Raw genomic sequence first — 26,399 nt, forward strand, 5'->3', positions numbered from 1 at the left:
TTGTAATTTCACAACACCAGGGGTTGGCGAGCGAAGCGAGCAGGGGGCGGAGCCTCCTAGTAAGTTAATATTTTGTATGTCCTTATTTGTAACTTAGACAAAGCAATGTAATATTAGTGGTACATTATTGATAAGAACAGCAATGGTTTGATGTAATGCAGAACTTCCAGTCTTTGTAAATTTTATGACAGAGTCAGGGGAAGTTCCTGAAACCAATCTGGCAAGTGAATCTCTGCAGGACTCTCAGTCAACCCCCGCATGGATATATATAATTTCTTTTCATCATGGGATTATTTACATTAAGAGATTTGAAAGGTTATGGCAGTATTTTTCCTTTGCATTGTGACTTACTTAAAATTAAATTCACATTATAGATAAAAATAGAGAGAACATAACACCATGTCCGTGTAACCAACCCTAAGAACCAAAAACTTTCACGTTTTGAGTCTGTCCAGGATCATTTCAGTCCAGATACTAGTAGTTGGAGTAGTTGTGACAGCACAGAAATTTGCAAATGTATTCAGCAGGCTCTTGCAATCAAAAAAAATCATTTTATTAAAAAAAAAATTAGACAATAAGATTTATTACATAACAATATTTTAGTAAGGTACAATTAGATTGTATTGCCAGCAGGATTATTTGTTTGACTCAATTTAATTCAGTAGCACAAAACAGTTAATTTATTGCTTTTCATTATTCAAGTACATTCCAATCAACATTCACATACATTGTTCATTCCTATTCAACAATCATTTTGCCCAATCACCCACGATTGTGTTCAGTTTAAATCCTGGGCAACTTGTGCACAGCTAACAGCTACAATCCCACACATAATGTTTCATTGTTTTTTTTCACCCTTACTTTATTTTATTTCCCTAAGCCAGGTAAGCATCTCTGCAAAAAGTATGCCTTAACCATATGGCAAGGATTTTTGGATACCTGAGACGCCTAGATTTGGACAATAATGAGATGCTTACCCAACGCTTTATTCTTTCCTTGCCTGCATTGGTGGAGGAACCCTCTTGAAAATGGTGGGAAAAAAACCAAAAAAACACCATGGGTGATTGCAGGTTACTTTTTGCATTTCAGAACACAACCTTTGCATCACTGAGATGGCATTCTTGTCTACTTTGGTGTTTAGGAGCAAACGGGTATGATATACCACCAGACAATTTTGTAAAAACTTTTTTTAGATTTCTTCTTTTGTTTTTTGACAGAAAGAGTCTGTTGGCCACATTTGAAGAGCCTAAGGTGTTCCTATTGCCCTAAAGCTCCAAAATGAGGTACAAGTTACTCATCTTAATCTTCCTTTCTGAACCATACATCAAGAAAAATGTATACAAATCATTGCTGGTTTATTTAATTGTCTTCAATATGAATGTTGCTTAGGTTTCATTTCTATAGCACTATTATAATTTTGATTGTTGATTTTCTCAATGCAAACGTTTTGGCAATAGTAGTAGCGCAACAAGCTAATGAATGCAAGAAGGAATATAATGATCACTAAAACTATGTACCCTTTTTTTCTGACTCTTTGAGATATCTCCTATATAGGAACACCAAGAGCACAGTGGCACCCGCCAGGCCAAAAACAGCAGTCAGCATCTTCCACATGTTCACTGAAGACTGATGCTGTTGCAGGTAGGACTGGTAACTGGACGTGATGAGCAGGTACTTCTGTCCATTCTGAGGTGGCCGGAGCCGCAGCACCCGACTGGAGTCCATTATGAGCTCTCCAAAGCCAGTCAGTGTACTCCCAACCTTAAGCATCTCCTCCCGTTCCTCCAAACACCAAGGCTTCTCACCACTCATCTCTTGCTCAAAATAACCCATAAAGGTCTCCTTGGCTTTGCGGATACGACTGTAAACCATTTCCAGGTAGAGATCTGTAGCAGTCATAGGAGATTCCACGTGCACAGTCACTGGTGTGCTGTAAATCCCTGCAGGAACAAGACTGAATGGTACCGTGTTGGTCGTCTCTTTTCGGTTATGTTTTGCAGTATTCCTACAAAAGGGAAAACAAAAAACAATTCCTTAAATTTTAACTTAAGAAGAAAATAGAAGTGCAATAAAAGATTTTTTTCTCTTGAAACTTATTCTGTAGAGTGGCATCATATTTCCTACTACATGACAGAGGGGACTAGTTTTTGGTAAAAAGTAACAGAAAATTAATTCAACACTGCATTAAAACAAAACAATGCATCATTTTCAAATCCACTTAATCCAGTTCAGGGTCAAGGGGTGCCGAAGTCAACCGTGGGAGCTTCATGCTCAAGCAAAGAAAGTGCCATGGACACAGTGCAAGTCCATAGCAGGGTCCAGTCACACACACAAACTCACAGACAGAGAGACAGACAGACAGTGCCAGTTTAGAGCAGCCACTTAACCTACCAAGCTGGTTTATACTGATGTGTGTTGTATTTGTTTGCTGTCTACTTTATTTGCTCAAATATTCAGTTTCCAAAATGTAATTCCTGGTATATCTGTTTGTCTCTTTGTTCCAGGTATTACCTGAACACATCACTAGTGGCACTGTTTAAAGGCATATGTGAAAAAATAAGACAGATATCTGGATTGATGATCAACTGACAAAAAGTATGTGGAAGTCAGGAAGGACAATAGCAGGCAAGGATAAATATATATATATATATATATATATATATATATATATACATATATATACACACACACACACACACAAATATATAGTATGCATACATATAACTACATACAGTACACATTTATACACAGTATATTAAGTTAATGCTGTGCAAACACTGCATGTCATAATTCCATAATCACTCACCAGGTGTTTGTAATCCTATTCAGGACTTTTTTGTATTCTTGGACAATGACTCGCTGAATGACCCCATAGCACCTTGGCACATACTGGCTGGCCAGAGGTTCGCCATCTGGCAACACAACACCTGAGACAAGACGACAGCACATCAAATTCTGCAACTGGTTTTCACTACCGAAATTAGAAAACAACTTTTTCCAAGTACTCATTATGACTAGTGTACTAACTTTTCATTACAAAAAGATGCATATTTGTTTACCTTCTATAGCCACATATGGGAGGCGATTGTGATGCAATGCGTGTAATTGCCTTAATAATTCTTCATTAAGTTCAACCTTTGGGATTTTCTGCTTATACAAAGGACACATGTAAACAAAAGACAACAGCAGAAGGAGTTAAGTAACATGAAACAGTGTCTTATTTAGTAACAGATTTTGCAGATCATTTTCTGACTTACTTTTAGCTGCTGTATTTCTTCCCGTTTTCTTTTGTACAAGTGGTAAAAAAGCCCAGACAGTGCAAAGCTGCTTCCAACACAGATAAGGGTCAGTGGGGTGCAAGTTTCATCAGACATCTTTCTGAAAGTTCAGGAGGGAAAAAAAAAAATTAGTTCAATAAAAGATCTTGACCAAAAAGGATATTAACAGTAAGGTGAAAATTCTCAAAAGCATCAATGAAGAAAGTCCTTTCATGTGCACTATATCTAAAGTTACGCATAATCACATATAGCATAACATTTACTGTACAAGGACTAATAGGTGCACCTCAGTAATAACAATGCTTATTTGGGGATATTGAACAAGTAAATGCTAACTTCAAGTGAAATTCAATCAATATTCAATTGAATACTGATGTATGGTCTGTGTATTCAATAAGCTTTGCAATCATATATAACCTGCTTATTACTCTTTAATATTGAATATTTTATTTCTACTTATTATTATTGTTACATTGCCTGCTTTTTCTTTTATTAAACATTCCTGCTTTTTTATTATGCTAAAACAGTCTTCAAGAAATTATTTCTTGGGCAATGTCAGGAGAAATAAAGAGAAAGTTATTTGTTTCAAAATATTTCTGGCAAAAAGGGGGCAAAGCTCCTAGTTAAAGATTATTTGGTTTATTGTACCAAAACAATCAAACATTTAAAGCTGAATATACATTTGTTGAGTACGCAATTTGTTGAACCCATCCCCGCCACATTTTATACAGATTCCCCCATTTATACAGGGGAACATCATAGGTCATGTTTTTCTCAAAACTTTTTCCCTTTGGGGAAGTTTATTTAGTGACTGTATCAGTGTTCTATTAGGTAAGAGACCCAAGAAGACATTTTTGAGACTTGGCATAGGCATGTAAAGTTACTCCCGTGAGTGGTTTTAGTCAAAAATATTTCTCCCAGGGGGATTTATTTTGTGACTGGACGCGCATTTTATTCCAAATTGGGCAATCACAGGCACCCCTTCTAGGGTTATCTAAAAGTTACAAAGAATTTCACCACACCTTAGCAACAACAATATGTGACCTATTCACTGTGGTGGGTTGGCACCCTGCCCAGGATTGGTTCCTGCCTTCTGACCTGTGTTGGCTGGGATTGGCTCCAGCAGACCCCCGTGACCCTGTGTTCGGATTCAGCGGGTTGGAAAATGGATGGATGGACCTATTCAGCCCAGGGACTTTTGAATTGCAGCCCAGGATTTTTTTCTCCCAGCAGAGCCTGATATTGATTGAATTATAAACGAATGACTATTTAATATAAAGCAAGTGTAAATTGTTTGTGTCATGATTAGCATTATTTATTTTGGTGGTGAAGGTGGCTATTTTACTGCGATTATGGCTTTGAGGCTGTACGGTAATTAGACATACACTTCTACAATGCATTTTCCAACAGCTAACCTGGTCCATTTGTGGATCAGAAAGCACATAAATATAAGCAGAATGCAAGATTTCACATTTAGTTTACAAACATACGGAAGACAAAGTTTCTGACTAAACCACACACCCTCCACTTTCAACATCACCTGTACCTTCACTGGTTCCTCTATAGAATCATTTATCATTTGAGGTTACCTTTCCAGCAGTACTGAAAGCACTGCTACACATGTACAGAGGAACATTCATTCTTACTTTGTGCAAGGGCTTACAAGATAAGCACTCATTATGAAAAGCCAGAGTAGACAAATGCAGTTCCCCTTCAGCTCAAATTTTTAAGGTTTTTCTGGTTATAATGAGCCTCCTAATGGAGTAGCACCTTGTAATTAACAAACCCAGTTACATTTACAGTACCCCATATTAGAAATTATTTGGTTAGTCCACTCTGCTGTACTGATACAAGCTACAAGCTTCTGTCTACAGTTAAAGAAATGTGCTGCATTATTGTAAACTAGTACTGTACACTTGCAAAAGGCTTTGATAAATGACATAAAGATAGCAGTACTTTACGCAACCTCTAGTCGGAGGGCATGTCAGGCTTAACGACTGATGTTGCTGGATCTTGTCACCTTAATATCAGATTACAAAATTAAGCCACAAAGAAAATGACAATTTATATAACAGTTTCATTGTTCCAAAGCATTGTGATGCCTCTGCATTCTGACAGCGGTGCCACATATGGGAAGTTCAGCTGCAGTCTCTCCCCCACCTCCATCCCTTTCCATTTTATCATGGTATAACAAACATCAGCCAGACACTGTAGCTTCTCGTCCATTTGCTCAGTCAAAAATACCCCCTTTCCCTCACTCATTGTGGATGCACTGTATGCATTGCATTTCCGAGTGAGTGCCCATTGGTTATCAGCCCTCGCACACACCCACCCCTACAACTTAAGACAAAATCGAATCAAATCAATTTACTTTTGCCTGGGCAAGATTTAAATCAAGTTTCTCTGAATGTCAAACTACATGACTGAAAGTCACAGGAGCATGCCACAACTTGTTAATTAAACCTATGACTAACAATCGCTGGAAAAGTTTTGTAATATGACAGGGACTTAAGATTATGGGTGCTACTTGATTAAATAATCAGTAATTATTTAATGGAATCTGGAAGTACACCATATTCTTCATAATCTTCGGAAAAGCATCAGAACACAAGACCAAATTTTAATTGCTTGACCCCCAACAACAATGATCAAAACCACAAATATATAGTTTACATAGCACACTTCTGATTTACAAGCTCACAGTCCTATAGGAATTTACAAGTATGATTCAAACAAAATAAAATAATAGATGGATTTATCTTCTTAACCAGTTTTATTCAGGGCAGGGTCAGGGGGCAGCAGGAGCCTATGCCGGCAATCACAGGGTGCAAGACAGGAGCAAAACCTAGGGCTTCATGTATAACGCCTTGCAAAAAAAATTACACTAAATGGTGGCATACAGACAAAACTAGATATGTGCATACATACAAAAAAATTCAGGTGCATAAAACTTTATGTAAGCAAAGATTTATGCACTTTCCTTTTATAAATCCAATCAATGTGAATTTTAACACACATGCATGAGCCTACAGCCCAAACCCGTCTCCTCTCAAAATTGCCTGTTTGAATACACAAATCAATATAAATAGCCCCTTCCATTCAGTGTTTTGTTACAAGACAATGGCAAAAGCATGTGTAAAAGAGAAGAATATCGACAAATAAGAAACGGAGGTCCTGCTCAGTGAAGTGGAGGCAAGGAAAAACATACTACTTGGTGGCTTAAGCAGTGGGATAAGAAACAAGAGAAAATTAATGGAGAGGTACAACGTGGCGGAGGCACTTAATAGTTCAAGTTCAGAAAGTCACAGAGTGCCTGAAATAAAAAAAAAGTGGTTAGATATCAAAGTCAACTTGAAAAGGTAAGTTGTAGCCCACCATCCGAGTGTCAATACGACTGGAGGAGGTAGTGGAATTTCAGAGATAAAATTACTGACCACAAAAATATAACTTAAATGTTTAGACAGTACTATAAAAGTCTTTATATTCTACTCAATTTAAAGAAGATAAGACTCAATTTAATTAGTTATTTGATTCATTACAGATACCATAGCTAGATACTCTTAATAGTTTAGAACTGGATGAACCAGACACTTTCAGAATTACTAGATGCTATAAACTTACTTCAAAGTGAAAAAAGCATCCAGCCCTGATGGCTAAACAGTGGAATTTTATTTTAAAAAATTCAAATAAGTTAGCTCCACTATTATTAGCAACATTTAAAGAAGCTAAAGACAAAAAAAAAAAAAAAATTCTACCTCATATTTTTCACCAACCATTAATTACCATCTATCCTAAGAAAAACAAGGACTTACTACAATGTGCATCATACACACCAATCTTTCTTCTGAATCTTCTTCTTCTTCGGCTGCTCCAGTTAGGAGTTGCCACAGCGGATCATCTTCCATATCTTTCTGTCCTCTGCATCTTGCTCTGTTACACCCATCACCTGCATGTCCTCTCTCACCACATCCATAAACCTTCGCTTAGGCCTTCCTCTTTTCCTCTTCCCTGGCAGCTCTATCCTTAGCATCCTTCTCCCAATATAATAATAATAATAATAAATTTTATTTATATTGCACTTTATACTTTAGCAATCCCAAAGTGCTACAGAGTAAAAATAGAATAATAAAATAAAATAAAAAAAAAAAAAAAAAAAAAAAAAAAAAAAAAAAATATACCCAGCATCTCTCCTCTGCACATGTCCAAACCAACGCAATCTCGCCTCTCTCGCATCCCCTGCAGCTGGTTACGAATCTTTCTTCTGAATAATGAAGTTAAAAATACTCTCCAAAGTTCTAGTCAGAAGGACTGAAGAAGTGCTTCCTTCTGTAATATCACAAGGCCAAACTGCATCTATTAAAGGCAGACACTTAGCTTCTAACCTTTTGATGTTTCTTTAACATAATATATTCACCCATTATATTGCACACCCCAGAGATCTTATCTTTAGATGCAGAAAAAGCCTTTAACATTGTTGAATGGAACTACCTATTCACCACATTGCACAAATTTGGGTTCAGCCCAAACATATGAACATGGATAAAACTGCTCTATACTAGCACAGAAGCTGTAGTTCGTATTAACAGCATTATTTCAGACAACTTCAAAATAGAACGTGGTACTCAACAAGGATGCCCCTTATCATCATTGCCATTTGCAATCTCCATTGAACTGTTGGCTGTATACTTTTGAAATGCATAACAGATAAATGGGATTGTCAGAGAAGGACTTGAACAGAAAATATCACTATATGCAGATGACATGGTACTGTATATATCTGACCCACAAAATTCTGTGCCAGCTGTCCTGAAAGCATTAGCAGATTTTCAAAAAATATCTGGACTTAAAATCAATTTGAAAAAAACATGCTTTTTCCAGTGAATATTGGACTGGTCACCTTGGCAGATCAGTTTAAATATATAGGGGTAAATATTACAAGTAAATATAAAGCTCTTTTTCAATAAAATTTTGCTGTCTGCATGGAAAAAATTTAACAAGATGCGAGTAGATGGTTTACCCCTCCACTTTATATTAGCAGGGAGAATCAAGATTGTTAAGATGACCATCCTTCCCATGCTGCTATTCCTATTTCAAAGCATCCCCATATACATTAACAAATCATCTCTCTATTGTAAAAAGAAATCCTGTCCTGGAAAGCAAAAGCAACGTGACGATATGTGATCTTCTCTGAAGACATTTAAAAGACCCGCGAGACCAAAGAGACTTGCCACGGTGCGTCTTGCGGGGACCATAAACATGAGACTTGGTGCCAAGAAATTGTCCCAGGGCCATAGCAAAAAAAGGACAGCGGCTGTACAGGCTTTAAAAAGATCGAAGGGCAGCGTGACAGCGGCCCCCAAACCTCAAATCCCACCCCACCCCCCGACAACGCGAGCAGCGTTATACGTCCTGCAAGAAACAATTTAACCATGCCCGGGGCCAGAAATAAAGGACAAGTATTGTTTTTACAACGTCACATGAGACCAGGCAGTGAGCCATCATTTAAAAGGAGTCCACAGACATCTAACCAAGCAGTTGTTGGATTGCTTTTGGCAGACAAGCATCATGTGTTCCCAGCTGTTAAAACAACGACATGCGACAGGCAGAAGAGACAGCTCGCAAGCAGCAAAAAGACAGCAAATGATCCAAAGGCATATCCTTAGTGTGTATTCAGACGCCCAAAACCCCCCAACCCTCCTTCACAACACGAGTAGCATTATATGTCTGGCAAGAAAGAGATGTAACCACACAATTGGCCGAAAATAAAGGACAAGTATTGTTTTTACAAAAGTTTTTAACGTAAAAGTGAAAATAATGCATATGTAACAATTCACAAGAAAATAATCTCTTTAAATTGTAGATTGCCTGCCTAAGGTAAAGTCATCCCTTCATCGAATTAGCGCTATTTCAGATGTGGAATGGCAAAATGGGGGAGGCAGCTTGATGAATGAGGTCTCCAGGACTTAAAAAAAATCAAAATCATATTATGTGATATCATCTAATGTGAAATTCTACTCCGTACTTCTAGAATTTTTATTTTTATACTGTATTGAAGATTTATTCTGTTCTGTGTATTGCACTGTATTGTATTGACCCCCACTGCACGCCCAACCTACCTGGAAAGGGGTCTCTCTTTGAACTGCCTTTCCCAAGTTTTCTTCCATTTTTTCCCTACAAGGGTTTTTTTTGTGTGAGTTTTTTCTGGTCTTCTTAGAGGGTCAAGGCTGGGGGGCTGTCAAGAGGCAGGGCCTGTTAAAGCCCATTGTGGCACTTCTTGTGTGATTTTGGGCTATACAAAAAATAAATTGTATTGTATCTGGTAAACCAAACACAGGGGTCGGCGAGCGAAGCGAGCAGGGGCCCCTAGTCTTTTAAAAAAATTAGACTCAATCACAACTTCATTTATTTGGAATTCGAAACATCCACACATCCAAACGGCAACTCTAAAATGACCTAAAGCAGAAGGCATTACCCACCTTTCCATTTTATTACTGGGCAGCAAATATACAAGCTATAAAGACCTGAAAATCAGCACAAATCGATGAATATTCAAAGTCTAGTCTGCAATAGAAATAAAATCTTGCAGTGCTTCTTTATATTTCCTGCTCTGTGCCAGTATTAATACAAGCTGTCGTTATTACACTAATAATCCAATTGCCCTTCAATCTCTCAGAACATGGAACCAATGCAGGAAGCACTTCAAGACAGAGAAGCTTTTATCTGTTGCACCTCTACATGACCACCACCTTTTTCCACACTCCCAAACATATACACTATTTAATGTCTGGAAAATGTCCGGGATTAAAACACTTACGAGACTTGTACACAGATAATGTCATTGCATCCTACGAACAATTACACTTCAAAGCTAGAAACTTTCCTAAATAGAACCTGCCTAATTTTCTTCACTTTCCACCTTGTTCTATTCCAGAAGAATTATTGATCAGTCTCTACTATGTATAAAAATATTTTAATGTCCCTTCCTTTCAAAGACACCAGAGGTCATTGGGGAAAGGATCTGTCACTTAATATTTCAGAAAAGGAGTGGAAAGCAGCCATGCACATAATACACTTGAGCTCTATATGTGCAAAGCATTCAATCATTCAACTTAAAATCTTTTATTGAGCACATTTATCTCATTTAAAATTGTCCAAAATGTTTCCAGGACAAGATTCAACATGTGAACGTTGCAATCTAGCTCCAGTGTCACTGGGCCACATGTTCTGGGCGTGCACCAAATTAACATTTTGGACAAAATTCTTTGCATGCCTATCAGACAGTTTCAGTGTCACAATCACTCCTATCCCATTAACAGCCGTGTTTGGTGTACTTCCAGACAGAACCAGACGATCCAGAGGATATCCATGCAGACTTGGGTAGAACATGCAAACTTCATGCAGGGAATAACAGTGATGTAAACCCATGTCTTCTTGCTGCAAGGCAGCAGATGCTATCACTGTGCTCCCAAGTAATGACAAATAAAACCACAAAAATGCCATGAATTGACCACTTGAGCACAACACCCCAGTGTCAGTTGTAAGAGTGACTGTGGGTTCTTAATACTAGTATTCCTTTCAAAATGTACAACTTCAACACTTTATCTTAATCCAAGAATTCAGAAAGACTGTATAACAGTCTCATTTTACTTTAAGTAAGGGCTAGTGCTATCAACAAACATACCAACATTCAAGCATATCTGTAGGTGGGGTGGTGGGATAGGACTGAATAGAAAAGCATACTCTGATACCATAGCCAAAAAGAGACAACACATTGGTGAATATTTCATTAAAGGTTTCCTTTTCACATTTAAAAAGTTTAGATTTTTTGGAGAGCTGACACTGTTGCTTATGTAAACTTTCTTTAGACTCCTGTCCATATCCAAATTAAGACACTAGGGTGCCCCTGGGCACAAGTTCACCATTAGGTGTGAGTGGTCCAGCGTTTCAATCACCACTGACCAATCGGAAGCAATTCTGTGTCTATACTTCTGGAAACCTATAAGCAAAATGTCTGTGTAGAAAGGGTGGGTTAGACAAACTGGTCAGATTGTGGCCATCCACAAAGTGAGATTTCTTCTGAGAAAACTTATAATTGGGCCTTCAAATTAAAAAAAAAAAAAAAAATACTGAGGAACATTGCGCAAAACCAATAAATTTCAGGTAGCATTGAAAGTTTGCATTTTTAATAGATCAGCAAAAGTAACACTGCCCACTAGTCCTAAACTAAAAGCAACTCTTCCAAAATATTGATAGTGAGCTTTAGCTAACTGTAGAAACAGAGAAGAACACATAATTCTTCACAAGTCAAACTGGTTGGCACCGTAAAGTCCCACCCGATAATCTCAATAAACAATCGTGCAAGATTTTTACACAAGTGGAACTTGAAAAGAAAAAAAAAATCTCATTGTGATATGCCTGCTCTGATCAGCTATCAATACAAATTAAATATTAAGTGTGAAAGGACACGTGAAATCCCAAAGGCATAATAAGTGAGAAAAATCACACAGTGTATGCTTCCCCTGTCCATTTTTTTTTTTTTTAAATTAGTACTACTGCAGATTGTACAGCAAGCACTTACCTAGAATGCAAGCATTCACAAGGAAACTCAAATGTTTTATTTATTTATGTAACCTAAAAGACAGATTTTCCCTTTTGTGATCTCACTAAGAAATGTAGATGTGAAAATGCAGCCATCAAGATGCTTGTGAAGTTGCTTTTCTGCCTTCTGGCAAATGATATACAGTATGACCACTGACACTCAAGTGTAGATTCTGAGACTATTTCTGTCCACAAGAGATAATGTTACATTATTATGATTCGCAGGTCAGTATGTGTTCTTATACATACTGTACATATTTTACATCCTTTAATACTGTATACACAGTACATTGTGTTCTGTGTATGCTGTTGTAGGAATTTCATTGTACTATATACACATGACAACACACTTGAAAATGTGGACACGATATAAGCACCACAGAGATGCTATTAAATGGAACAATTGTTAAAATTCTACCTTTGGCTTGTGTATAATACTAGAATTGCTACTTCCTCTTTTCCATTCTCTAGCAGTATGGCACTAAATGCATTAATAGACAGCTATAAACATGATAAACAACACACAAAACACTTGAATATTAATTAATAAGGATTAACAGGACACAACCTTAGCCACTTCCAAGCATATGCAGTGTGCATGGAGATGTCTGCTGAACTATGAACTTTGCACTATACAACTACAGCTGGCAAACAAAGAAAAAAACGAATAAGCTGAATAGTCTTACAATTTTATAATCACTAAATGATGCTGAAACATTATAACATCCTCAGTATCTGTGGGAAGCCATTGAGCCAGTATACACATTTTCTCGCCCAGCCCAAATTTGATACTGAAACTGCTACCGTCTGCTTGATAATCAACACTATTTATGCTTTACAATCACTCTTATAAATGGAAAAATACTGTTACCTACACTGACCTTTATGCAAATCTGAAAGATACAGTAGGTAAAATTGCTTAGGGAAACGGGTTTTAAAAGAAGCAATGAGTAAATGATAAGACGCTACTCTGCAAGTTAATTTGTTCTGATACTGTATATTTTATATTTGGAAAAAAACAAGAAACGAAACTCTTGGCCAACCAGCTCAGACAAAAAAAAAATCAAATCGACTTATTTGTACTAAGCAATACGACTGACACATGGACGAGTCAATGAAGTACTAATAACCATCTCTAGATGGCCACATCAAATGTTGAAAGAAGCCGGTAAATGATACCGGGCTCAACTTAGTTTAATTACGACTTGCAACTGAATGGGAAACAATCTGAAATGAAAACCTGCACCAACTTCTTTTCCAATCCATTTTATGTCTGACAGTAAATCGTTACACTCTCTGTAACGCTTTTTTATCCATTCGCTTGTGAAAAGCTATCTAGCAAACAACGAAAGATATGTCGTTATCCAGTGACAGTCAGACCTCCACCGTAGAAGGCTTAGCAACTAACACGTATAGTTGAATCACTTACATGGTAATGACTCAACAGCTTTCACATTTTTGTTAAACTAGAAGCAGGCGACTAGTTATTGAAAAAGAAGGGAAAAAACTAAAACATGTAGTAATCGTGATCGGTGATGAGCAAATTAATAACTGATTCACAGACACGATCGAACTACGCGTAAACATATTGTTACAGAAAATGTTCGCTTAAACATAACACAAGTTTGATGTGGATGTTTTCAAACAGAAGGAGTTGTCGTTTTGCAGTTTTTACGGAAGACGTTGCTACGTCTCAAAGTACCGTCTCATTACTGAGTATCTGACATACACATTCTGTGAAGACGGCTACAGACAATGATATGATTTCTATCGGCAGTAAAATATCGTTAGCCACAAACACGTTCTATTAAGTTTAAGCCCACTCACCTTGTTTAGGAGTGTTAACAAACTTTTTCGTTGCCTCTAGTCACCTGAAACTAAAACTAAACATAACTTTAAAAAATCCCCGCCTCACAGTTCGCTTCCTTTTTCTTTTGTTTGCGTCTACTGGGTATAGACGTAGAGGTCACTGACGTTTGTTTCTCATGTTAATAATGACAGTACTCGAGCAATCAGTTCAAAGCTGGTCGTGTTGTAAACTGTTGTAATGATACACACCATAAGCAAACCGGATTCTGACTCAGCCTGATGACATCATCATGTGCCGCGCCAGCCCAAGTAGACTAACATCCCTTAACAACGTTCACTCGGCAACATTTTGGTCTCCTTCCTTTAGAACTTGCAGAGTTCGCGGCAGAGACCTACTCAGTTGTACTAGAGTACTGTACTAACTGTACTAGATGTACTGCAGATATAGTATAGCGTGTACTGTAAATATCCTTAAATATAACATATGTGACCCTTTACTTGTGACTGACGTAAGCTTGATTGGCTGATCCAAATTACCCACGTGTTAGTAACTGTTGGTGTAAACCCCAGCCACTGCTGTACCTTTCTTGCGCCCAACGATGCCTGCTTGTATTGAAATATAAGTGATCGCGGGGAGGAGCCGATACTGTCTTTTAGTTCCCAACGTCCTGCTCCTAGAGTGAAGACTGCAATGCAAAAATTAAGCTGTATTGCATTTTACCAATGTTATTTTTACCATACGTATTGTAAAACCCAATTTAAAAGTACTGCACAATAGAAATATATAAAATAATTGTATTATGCTGTTCTCATAAAAAGTACAGAAATCTTCAAATTGTCCAGTTGAAGCTCACGGGGAGCGGGGTGAGCAAGATGGAAATCTAACCCGGGGTGCGTTCTTTTGTTGGGCTCACACATGCACCTATGCGACTCTTCAATTCCACCCCCCGGGGGGGGGGGGGGGGGGGGGGGGGGGGGGGGGGAGTAAACATTAACATTATACAAAGTTATTGTCTGTTTTTACCTGCATTGTTATCGATCTTTAATTTAATATTGTTTTTGTATCAGTATGCTGCTGCTGGAGTATGTGAATTTCCCCTTGGGATTAATAAAGTATCTATCTATCTATCTATCTATCTATTTTATCCTCTATCCATGTTGGAGGAGTGAAGCAGCGGCACTACCAACTACACTGTATGAAATGGATTGTATTTCTTGGCAGCTACTTTTGACAAACTGAAACTCTGGCAGTTAAAATATATTGAGGCAACAGCAGTAACTGAAGCGAAGTTGCTATAAGTGCTCAAACCTTAAATATTTGGAACCCCAGTGCTGCGTCTATAGCACACAGGTGTCAAAATCAGCAATACTACAGGACCTCAAGACACTTTTTTTACTGTAATTATAACCATTTACTTCTGCCGCTTCTTGTTCATCTTTTTAATAGCACTTGGGTAAATCAAATCATGGTGCATTACCGCCACCTACTGGACAGAAGCGTGCTTGTAAAATATAAGGCAAAAAAAAACCCCACTGTTTCTAAGACCACCTCATCAAAGTACAGTACAGTATAGCTTATCAGGGGTCTCCAACACGTCGCTCGCGAGCTACGGGTAGCTCGCCAAAGGGTTAATGAATCCCACATAAATTTGAAAACTTGATTAGTCAAATTAGGGGTGGTCGATCTTTCCAAAAAATCATATCACGATCCACAATCTGAATTGCAATCAATCTTTTCAATGTGTCATACACTTAAGAGAATATCCGGACTCAAGTTCATCAAGACCTAAGTAACACCTTACTTTAAATATCAAACAAAGTTTAATCTAATTGTTCTCACGTTCGCTAACTAAGCGGAGTTAAGGTACACTGGCGAGTGAGTGAGGAGAGCCACCCCAAACATCCCTCAACTCGACCCGCTGCGTGTTTCTTGGAATCGCGCAAATAAATCGGTACAGCAAGCAAACTATGACACACGGCGAAATGAGAGAAGTCTAAAATCATCCGGAATGTTCAAGCAAATTATAAACAAAAACCCGATCTAAATCCGTTAAGTAGTTCGCTTGTTTAAAGCGAACAGACAGACAGACATTGGATTTTATATATTATTTATTAGTAAACCTTCAAAATAATGTGCAGTTAAAGTCTCAACAGCATTCTCAGCATTTCTGGAGCTCAGTAGAGCCAGAGAACTAGAAGAATCTTCACCAAGCAGCTCTGAAAATGTCTGCTTTGTTTGTGTTTACATACCTCTGTGAGTTTGCCTTTTCTGACATGAATGTCCTGAAATTAAAGTTCAGAACAAGACTGACAGATGAACATTTAAATGACTCCATAAGAGTCAACCTAAGTGGCTCCACTCCACCATACACCTCTCCTGTTGACTCCATGCAGTGCCAGTCATCTGACTAACTAAAAAACACATCACACATGCAACTGGACATGTGAATACTCTTTTGAAGTGAAACTGTGACATGTAGCAAAATGACAAATGAAGTAAATATCTGTGTATTTGGAATTGCATTTTTTGTTTTGACAGCATTTGTGTTTTACTTCAATAGTGTGAGATACAGTACACTAGAAAATGCATACAGGCATACAAAATGCACTTGCAGGTGAACTAAATATTTTTTGTGATGTTTTAATGCAAAATGTGAGTTGTGGACACCAACATTTTGAAAATGTTTAGGCAAAACAAGCTTATTCAGTTTGTTTGGGTTGAAATGAGCTATGAGAATAAACCTTAAAAAACATGAGTAGCTCTCTGCCATTTTCATTTTGTAAAAGTATCTCTCAGGGGAAAAAAGGTTGGAGACCCCTGGCTTACATGCTATATTTAATTTTCACACTTAGCCTTAAAGTTTCCAAATAACTTTATACAATAATAACTTTGAGATAACTCCATATCTTAATAAGTGTGCTGAAACAATTAATCCCTAAAGATTTTAAATAATCCTGTCCTGTTTTCTTTCAATTTTATTTGCCTTACAAACAGAATATGCCTGATAATTTTAAAATCTACATAATCCTTATTAATTTTCTCTATTAGTCAGTCAGTCAGTCATTATCCAACCCGCTATATCCTAACACAGGGTCACGGGGGTCTGCTGGAGCCAATCTCAGCCAACACAGGGTGCAAGGCAGGAACAAACCCCAGGCAGGGTGCCAGCCCACCGCAGGGCACACACACACACTAAACACACACTAGGAACAATTTAGGATCGCCAATGCACCTAACCTGCATGTCTTTGGACTGTGGGAGGAAACCGGAGCACACAGAGGAAACCCACATTTCTCTATCATGAATAATGAATTTACTGTGATATATTCAGTTCTAAGACATGATTAAATCAATTTTTCTCACCTTGTTTTACCTCCTTTCTCTGTAAACTCAGCTTTTCTGTGAATTCTAGAAACATGCCTGTCCTTGCTTACATTATCTCACAATTTTTGTGACAACTGAAAAATTTCTAATCTTAACAAACTATTCTTTTCTGATATAATTATTGCTGCTAATAGAATCTACTTCTTTTGCATTAATTTTTAGTGACTTGTTTTTTTTAAGATTCATAAAACTTAACAGTAATAATGAGATGTAAAGTGACCTAACAGGAGACCATCACTTGATCCCATTTGCATTTGTTAATTATACAATAACAGTTTAATAATATACTTGAAAAGGAAAGAGTGAAAGTCTGAGAAATAGTGACCTAGGACCTCATGTATAAACGATGCGTATGCACAGAAATGTTGCGTACGAACGTTTCCACGCTCAAATCGCGATGTATAAAACCTAAACTTGGCGTAAAGCCACGCACTTTTCCACGGTACCTCATACCCTGGCATACGTAATTTCTCCGCTCGGTTTTGCAGACTGGTGGCACCCAGCGTCAAAGCAGTGCTACTGTTCTTGTGTGGTCACCCTTTCTTTCTTAGACCCACATTCCTGACGCGGCTTTATAAATACACTGAAACTATCTGCATATTGTTTATTAGTCTAATGCATCTGATTGTAATTAACCTGCAGCAATATAATGGTCCAGGGAATAGCCATAGTATTCCAAATACCATAACTGCTTTAGCGTTGTTACTCTCAATGCATCTTCTTCTTCTTTCAGCTGCTCCCGTTAAGGGTTGCCACAGCAGATCATCTTATTTCATATTACTCTCACTGCACCACGCGGAGTATTTATATCACTGTATCTGAGTAGGGAATCACAGCAGCAGCTGATCGGAAAGAGAATTATCGGTATACAGCATGAAGCAGACGCTGACTCAGCCACGGCAAAACGTTTCCGAGACTTCCCTGTACGGACTTCGCGGTTTAGAAAAAGTTTCATCCCAAGAACTATAAACACACTAAATCAGTCCATCAAGTGCTCCTTGTAGAACTGTTTGGACTTATAAGTACAATCACTTCACTGTAAACTTGGGATACAGTTATAATATTGCACAAATAATCTGTATTGTTAATAATTAAACATGCGAGGACACGGTGCCGCAGCGCTAGCTAGTTCATGGATTGTTCCTGCATTGCGTTGTATTCTTGCTCGTGCTGACGCGACACTGGAAGGATAGACGGATAGAATAATTAAACATGTACTACGAAGATATTTCAATGTTCCTTAAAAGTGCTGAAGAATCGGCGTTCTAAGCTTACAAATGGCTTCACGTCTATTACAGAGCTGATTGTGTGGCGATTGGGTATTTGGAGAAAGAAAAGTAAGGACAGGAATTGGAGGTTAGTACGTTTGAAAGAGACAGTACTGCTGCAATAAATTATTTCATCGAAGGTCGCGCATAGCGCAGCAAGCCTCTTGCGTGAGATATGAACAATCACTGCGCCACCGTGTTCCCATGTTTAATAACATGCTTTAACTCCTATCATCATGAAAAAGATATCACGTATACATCTCAGTATTTTAATTATTCAGAGAGCTGTAATATCATGAATGTAATGGATTCTGTGTCCTGTCGGAGAAAAAGAAAGCCCGTTTAAGAAGCAAGTAGTGATTTACACACAGAGCACATAGAAGATCAAATACAGAACAAAACATTTAATGTGCTACTTTAGTTACAATGGGATTTGAGAAACTAGTAAATTAAACGATTTTAAGATGAAGTTTATGATGTTCTACTTTAATGGCAAAATAAACTACGTGATTAAAGTGGAAATTTCGAGATTAAAGTTGACATTTCGTGGTTTTTTCCCCCACTGTGTGCCTATTTTTTTTCTCTGTACCCTAATAAGCTTTCATATGACAATCAGACGGTGGGCTACGACTTGCCTTTTCACGGCGACTTTGATATGTGATTTCTTTTTTATTTCGGGCACTGTGCGACTTTGTGAACTTGAGCTTTCGAGTTTCTCCGACACTCTGTCACTTGATCAACTTCATTTTGTTGATTATACCACTATTTAAACCAACAAATAGTACGTTTTTCCTTTGCCTCCATTTGGTATTCGCTGAAATTCTTATATTTTCCCCCGTGCTTTTCCCATTGTCTTTTCACAGAAGGCAGAGCTTAAGGGCTATTTATATTGATTTGCATATTCAAAGAGGCGTAATTCTCGGAGGAGTTGGGGTGGGACAGAAGGCGCGTGCGTTACTTTTCACGCTGATCGGAATTTATGTAGCAGAAGACTGTGGAAGTTTGCGTACGTACAGATTCCTGCACCTGGATTTTTCTGTGCGTTCGCACATTCCTGCTTTTGTGCTTACGTTATGTTATAGTGTGAGTTCTACGCACGGCGTTATGCATGAGGCCCCTGTTCTGGAACACAAAACATGTTAATAGTGGTCTCAAGGAAAAGAAAATCAATAGTTTTGGAAATGTCACTTGTAGCAGTATGAGAACACTGACAAGTCATAGAATTAAATGATTGTGTTTCATCAACAGGAGGAATTAACTTCTAACTATGATCGTGGTTGCAGCAAAAATGGTGGCACCCTAGGAACTGACCTCGTGAATTCTAAGATAGCTGGTCATCTGTTGGCTTGTTTGCATCTCATTGTTGTTTGGCCTCTGATTAAGAAAAAAATAAATAATTAAGGCTCCTGAATCTTAGAAACACAAGTTAATTAAAATTAAGGCAAAAGAAGGATGTTTAGTTAGCAGCATTAATTTGATACTAGTTAAGAAACTGGTTAAAACAACTACAGTCACTGCAACCCTCCAGGATCTGAGGTTGACACCCCTGCTTTAGTGACCACACTTAAGAGGTCACTTGGGTTTTTAGTTTAAATTAAATTGAATGTGTGTCACAACTTACTTCTCTGCCACTAGAGGTCATACAAGTGACAATTAGGTGCACTTTTTTCTTGAACCTGGTTGTTTGGAGTATGTTCAATGGACGCTTCATGCTTTTCTTTTTTTTTTATCTTTTTAGATATTTTTATTGTGATTAGAGAAAACAATCATCTATTGCAAGACAAAGAAAAAGTGTGGACAAAGAGATGAAGGCTAAGGGTAAAACAAAGAATAGTCATTAGATAAACTGAGGTCAAGATTATGAAAACGAGTAGAATAAATGATAAAATCTAAAAATGCAAGACAAAAATCAAAGGTCAAAGTCAAAGTAAAAGAGCCCTCACTACCATCTAATTAACTAATTTGTTTACAAGGGAATTTACTTGGATTAAATCTAGAGACTTAAATGACAAATGCTCTGTGCCACTATATTTTATAATGGTGGTGCAGTGACATCATACACTATGCCATATGATGTCACATTTCACGACCTCTTGATCTGAAATGATAATCACTTCTATAAATAAACTGATATCCCCAAAAAAAGACATGAAAAAGTATCAACAATATGAAAAATTAATTAAAGATAGAAATTAATAACAAAAAAAACTTAGAATCATAACAATTTAGTTATATACGGTATATATATACACTACCGGTCAGAAGCTTTAGAACAGTCCATTTTCCAGTTTTTATTTAAATTTAAGCAGTTCAAGTCCAGTGAATATCCTGAAATGGTACAAAGGTATGCAGTAAACTACCAGAGGGATAAGATATAGGTTTAGGTTACCAAAAACTAAACTAAAATACAAAATATAATCAAACAATCATATAAAGCTTTACTGTCATATATACAGAGTATAATATACAAGTTGTGATAGACAGCTGCACAGTCGGGATGCCTGGGACGTGGAAGGACTGGGAAAGTGCCAATACCTCCCCCGAGACGCGAGAGGGCTGCCACCCTGGGGTGCAGGGGAGCCACAAGATCGGAGCTGGGATGCTCCACCCTGTTGGGGCACGTGGCCACCGCCAGGGGCCGCCCGAACGTTCCAGGAAACATGGACTGTTGTGGTAGAAGTGCTACAGGAGGTTCGTCAGGAAACACCTGGAGCACATCCAGGTACTGTATAAAAGGGGCAGCCCCATTCCATGAGGAGAGCCGGATTTGGGAGGTAATGTGACGGAGCTTTACAAGAGAGGAGTGGAGGTGGCCTGAAGAGAAGGACTGTGAGTGAATTGTGTGTGATATTGTGAAGAGAAAGCACAATAAACATGTGTTTTTGGACATAACTGTCTTGGTGTCTGTTCGTGGTTTCACAAAGTATAATGAAATTCTTATACGAGTGTCTACCTTGAAAAATATAATCATTGGCTAACATTTAATGGCATAATTAACAGTACAGTAATGCAACAATACAGAACAAAAAATGCTAAAGAACACAAAATACTGTGCAATGGCTAACAACATACAGCCTGGAGTAGTAAACATGAAGTAGAATAGGCCAGTTTGCTAAATTGAACAGTGTTGTTTGATGAAGAGTTGTACTCACTGTAACAGCTTAGGGAATTAGACAATAAAGTGGCAGTTCTGAGAATCAGTAAAAGTGCATAGCAGATAAGATAAAACTATGTATACAGTAAATAAATCACAGATACTGTAACTGTCAGTTATTGGACTACGCAGTACAGCAAGTGAAACTAAGATATTATAGTGCAAAATACAGGATGTAGATCACAATTTAAGCAATAAATACTGTAAATTCTGACAATAAGACAATAATATGACATGAATGTACAGATCACTACAGAGTCAGATAATCGTTACAGTGGAAGAAAATCTAGAATCATACACTGTTGACTAATGATGTATATATAGCCAATCAATGCTTGTCTCTGAACCTTGTTGTGCGTGAATGGGTGGTCTGGTCTTTCTCCAGTGGGAAGGAAAGAGAAACGTTCCACTCCAGGATTGTTGGAGTCCTTCATGATATCCTGTGCCTTTCTGAGGCAGCATTTACTGTAGATGTCCTCAGTTTCTGGTAACCGTATGCAGGTAATTATCTGTGCTGTTCTCACAACCCTTTTTAGGGCTTTATGGTCCTGTGCAGAACAGCTGCCAAACCAGGATGTAATACATCCCATAAAGACTGACTCTACAGCACACCTGTAGAAACTGGTCAGTACTGAAGGAGGCAACCATGCCTTTCTTTCACATCCGGCGAGCCTTTGTGCTGATGACTGCTCTGTGCTCTTTTCACTTGACCTTCTCCACAGCATCACCTCCCATGTAGATTGGGCGAGCATGAGCTACGTCCCGTTTCCTAAAGTCAATGAACAATTCCTTTATTTTTCTGATGACGAGAGTAAGGTTGTTGTCTTGACACCACAAGAAGGCCTTTTTTAGAGAGCAAGTACTGGGTTAACAACTTTCAGCTTCTCCTGCAAGAATTAAATCAAGCTAAGCCTTGAAAACAATTCATACAAGTGTCCCAACTTTTGTGGATTGGTTATAAATCCTGTCTGTATAAAAGCAGTATTTGTACAAACTGTGTCATTACACTCTCTCAAGCATTATTTGAACATTATTGCACTGTATTTGAGGAAACGCCACAAATTGTAGTAATTTAAAAGCACTTTGATCCATCTTTGCTTATTTGCATGCACCGTCCTTATAATAAAAGAAAAAAAAAAAACTTTTGTTACTTACTGGTGTGTTCCTTGGGCTTGGAGCGGACAGGATGGTGCTTGCCTGCTTCCCGTCATGCTTCGTGTCAGCGTTCTTCTGGTGCGGCCGTAGTGTTTGGAGGCTGAGGTGCTAAGAAGGTCAGTACGTGAGCTGCAGGGTGATGTATTAGCAGGGAATGGACAGGTATTCTGATTTGCCAGGACAAGTCAGCTTTAAGCCCGAGTTTTTTGGATAGGGGAAGAAAGCAGACTCAGAATCTTTTTCTTTTTTTGGATCATTATCTTTGGTGCCTGCCATGTGTTGAATGCAGTTTTTGGAACTTTTCTTTCTTCATCTTAATTCATCATTGCAGTGTTTTTATGCATTTTTAATAATTTCTTTGTGGACTTTTTTTTCTTCAATAAATACACCTTTTTATTTGTTACATGCAGCTGTGTCTGCCTCCCTCATTGTCCCACTGACTCTCAGTCCTGATACTTCATACCCCCAGGTTCCTGCTAAAGCCTATGATAGGGACTCTGGGGCATGACATGTATATTGCTAGCATAATGGTGAGAAAAAGGAAGTTACTGTAATAAAGGAAGACAGAAAGACCTTTGTCCCTCTTAAAAGTGTAGGTCTTTCTTTTAGAGGAATTACAAATAAATATATAAAATATATTTTAGTATTAGACATTCATTAATCATTGAATGAATCCAAGTAACTCAAATTTATAACAAAAAAGACAAAAAATATGTTGCCATTGATACGTACAGTACATACACAATTACTTAAAACATTGAAATGGGCTTCTCCATCTAGAATTACTTCATGTGTTTTACTCGGTGCTTATCACTCAGAGCTTCAGCTCTCTGCAACCCTGAATTTAAATAGGTAAAAATACTTTGTGTTGTTTCCAACACAATCTTTGGTTTTAAGTGAGACCACTGTTTTGTGGTGCAGTTGCCACATGCAGCATGTGACATCACCGCCACAGTGATTTAAAGGTTAAAGCAGTGCACTTCAGTTCATTGAAAATGGCAGATATCCTAAAAATATCATGTGAACTTTTCTTTGTAGACTTTTCACTGTTAAAGTTTTTTTGATCTTTTACACTTTGAATACTAATTTTGGTTAGCATTTTAGCCTTTTTATTTAGTGCTATTACCTTTCTGGTTGCGAATTGTGCCTTACTGTTTTAGCTGTGGTTTTTATGTTCGGATTCCTAAAAGCCTGTCTCTCTGAATAAGTAAAAGAGTAAATAATCTATACTTAATAGAAAATTATTAAAATAGGCTCCTTCCTATTGTATTGCAATGTAAATTCATGTGTCAGAAATTAACAAACAATTGACAGTTAAATCAAATTCTTACCTCTGTAGTAAGAAACCTTGCTCTTGTAGAACTTGAGTTCACAAGAACTGGATATTGTAAGTGGCTTTGATCATTTTCAAATACAAGTTATGGATGCCTACCAAAGATCAAATCCACAATGAACTTCTCTTTATGAATGATTATTCTAGAGGCCATCTCTCTGACAAAAATTAATCATGCAGAAGAATGCCCCTAAGCACATCAGCAAAACTACCCTTGAATGACTAAAAAAGAAAACCAAACACAAATTTGGAGTACCCAAACCAAAGTTCAGATCTTAGACCCACTGCAATGCTGTTGTGAATCCTTAAGAGAGGTGTACACAAACAAATGGCTTCAAACATTAGGTGAAACAGTGATATATGAAGACTAGGACAAATTACTTGTTCGGGAAACATTAATTCCAAGTTGCTGATTGTAAATGTGGCTCTGTAAGCTACTGATGGACTGGGGGTACTTACTTTTCATATCACTGTTTAAATTACTGACTTTTGTCAAATAATCAAACTGTGAGCAGTATCACATTAAATTGTTTCAGCTGACATTACAGGTAATGTCTCATACAAGATCTCCTAACTGGGAGACTCGTGATCATCAGATGCATACAGCTTTCAATAAAGCAGCTTGCTTATTTTGATTAGGCAGTTCCCACCAAAGTTGCCATCATTGGGCACTGTTGTATTCCCATGCTTCTAATTTGAACACCTCCAAAGAATAAAGCGTCGTATCTGACCTTTCACTCTTGTTGGGAGAAAAACTTGAGAAAGTTTTATAAGACAACTTTATTTTACCTGAAGTGAACGCTGGCGTTTCTGTCTGCCGCTGCTTGCCGGTGCTCTGTGTACTTTTACTAGTTGTTTTTTTACTCGCTTTTCGCCTTTTGCATCGGATCTTCCTTCGCCTTTGCATTGGATTACAAACTGATAACACTCATCTGCGTCCCTTGCCTCCTTCGGCCTTAACAAGAGCCCTCGTAGAACTGTTCTTTGCTGGCTGCAACCTGTGTGGGTAACTGGAAACTTTCTCACTGATTCTCTGCTCAAGTAACTAGCTTTGATGAATAGGTGTTTGAAACTGCCCCTCGTCAATTGCTGAGTATTTGCGGAAATCCCAGTGGTGACGGTCTACTGGCTAACGAGTTATTTTAATTAGGCCGAGTAGGTACACAAGGGGTACATTGCTTTGCTTCCAATCTGGAATTTGCCTGGGTGATTTCTGGAAATCTACTATGATAAACTTCAATTGGTTGTCATGGATTATTATGTTTACTTTGCTATCTAATGCAGTCACATCTTCAAAACTAAAATATTCACCAGATGAATTGTATCGACTTCGAACAAACTATGAATTGCCTGCTGATCTCCAGCTGCACCGCGGCATTTTCCGACGACCAAAGTAAGTTCACCGGGGCTCTCGTCGTCGTTTTTGCCTCAGCAGGAGTAGCAGCGGGTTTATTCCTTTACATTGGTCTGAAGGACGCACATGCCCACGTATTTTTGAGCGATGTGCTAATCATAACGTGCTGATTCCTTTGATAAAATCACGGAATATACGTCCATAGACGCTTTGAAGTTTGAATTATTTAATACTCGATCTATCTCTAACAAAGCTCTGCTGATTGGTGATTTTATCATAGATACTAAGATGGACTGTTTATGCCTTACGGAGATTTGGCAGCAACCGGGTGATTATTTTCATCTAAATCAAGCGCTCCCTCCAGAGTTTGTCTGCATCTCCAAATCCCGTTCTTCGGGGAGGGGAGGCGGTCTTGTAATAATATACCGTAAAGACTTAAAATTATCACCGATACCTCTTCCAGTGTATCCATCCTTTCAACTGTTAGCTGGCAAACTCTGCGGACTTTCAACCTATTATAATTGCTGTTTTATATAGACCTCCTAAACTATCAAGTGTTTTTATTACAGAACATTTTACTGTTTTAACAACTTTGCAATGTCTACTAATGTCATCCTCATGGGTGATTTTAACATACACTTTGACGTGCCAGCTGATGCACTGACAAATGATTTTGATGAAATCCTTGACTGTTTTCATTTAATTCAATTTGTCAACTTTTCGACTCGTAACAAGGGTCATATTTTAGACTTAGTTTGCTGCTCTGGTATCACACCTCACAATCTTATTCCTACTGAATTAACTATCACAGATCACAAAATGATCACATTTGATGTTAGCTTACCTCTCAGTAAAACAAAGGTTCAGCGTGTAATTTCATTTCGTAATGTCAAGCATGTAAACCCAGAGACCCTTATAGATTTATTGCAATCCCAGCCTGTTTCTCCTTCCGCTACCACACCATCAGAATTAGTAGACTATTACAATGCTGCTCTGTCTTCTGCCTTTGATACTCTAGCTCCCTTAAAAACACGGACTGTTCAATTTATTCGCACTGCTTCCTGA

The 26,399-nt window shown here is 38.0% G+C and overlaps 1 protein-coding gene across 3 annotated transcripts; it reads right to left on the reverse strand.

The window, feature by feature from the left end:
- Positions 1-1,351: 1,351 nt before the first annotated feature.
- Positions 1,352-24,976, reverse strand: LOC114646578 (mitochondrial ubiquitin ligase activator of NFKB 1-like). Of its 3 annotated transcripts, none has more exons than XM_051923653.1 (5): positions 24,770-24,976; positions 3,258-3,378; positions 3,060-3,147; positions 2,807-2,927; positions 1,352-2,005 (listed from the first exon to the last, which is right to left on the reverse strand). In XM_051923653.1, exons 2-5 carry the CDS (start codon positions 3,372-3,374, stop codon positions 1,510-1,512), a joined length of 822 nt encoding a protein of 273 aa, XP_051779613.1. In that variant the 5' UTR covers positions 3,375-3,378; positions 24,770-24,976; the 3' UTR covers positions 1,352-1,509. The 3 variants fall into 3 exon arrangements, with proteins under 3 accessions (XP_051779613.1, XP_028650670.1, XP_028650668.1); XM_028794837.2 differs by lacking the exon at positions 24,770-24,976 and adding an exon at positions 13,704-13,941; XM_028794835.2 differs by lacking the exon at positions 24,770-24,976 and adding an exon at positions 13,704-13,941 and having other exon boundaries at positions 3,258-3,387.
- Between the last annotated feature and the right edge of the window lie 1,423 nt (positions 24,977-26,399).

The sequence above is a fragment of the Erpetoichthys calabaricus genome, chromosome 2 (assembly GCF_900747795.2).
Source record: "Erpetoichthys calabaricus chromosome 2, fErpCal1.3, whole genome shotgun sequence".
In the NCBI taxonomy this organism is placed as follows: domain Eukaryota; kingdom Metazoa; phylum Chordata; class Cladistia; order Polypteriformes; family Polypteridae; genus Erpetoichthys; species Erpetoichthys calabaricus.

Coding starts and splice junctions, on each gene's coding strand:
- LOC114646578 (XM_051923653.1), bottom strand. CDS start 3,374: ATGTCTGATGAAACTTGCACCCCACTGACCCTTATCTGTGTTGGAAGC. Junction 2,928..3,059: donor CCCATATGTGGCTATAGAAG/GTAAACAAATAT, acceptor GTCTTGTCTCAG/GTGTTGTGTTGCCAGATGGC. Junction 2,006..2,806: donor AATAGGATTACAAACACCTG/GTGAGTGATTAT, acceptor TCCCTTTTGTAG/GAATACTGCAAAACATAACC.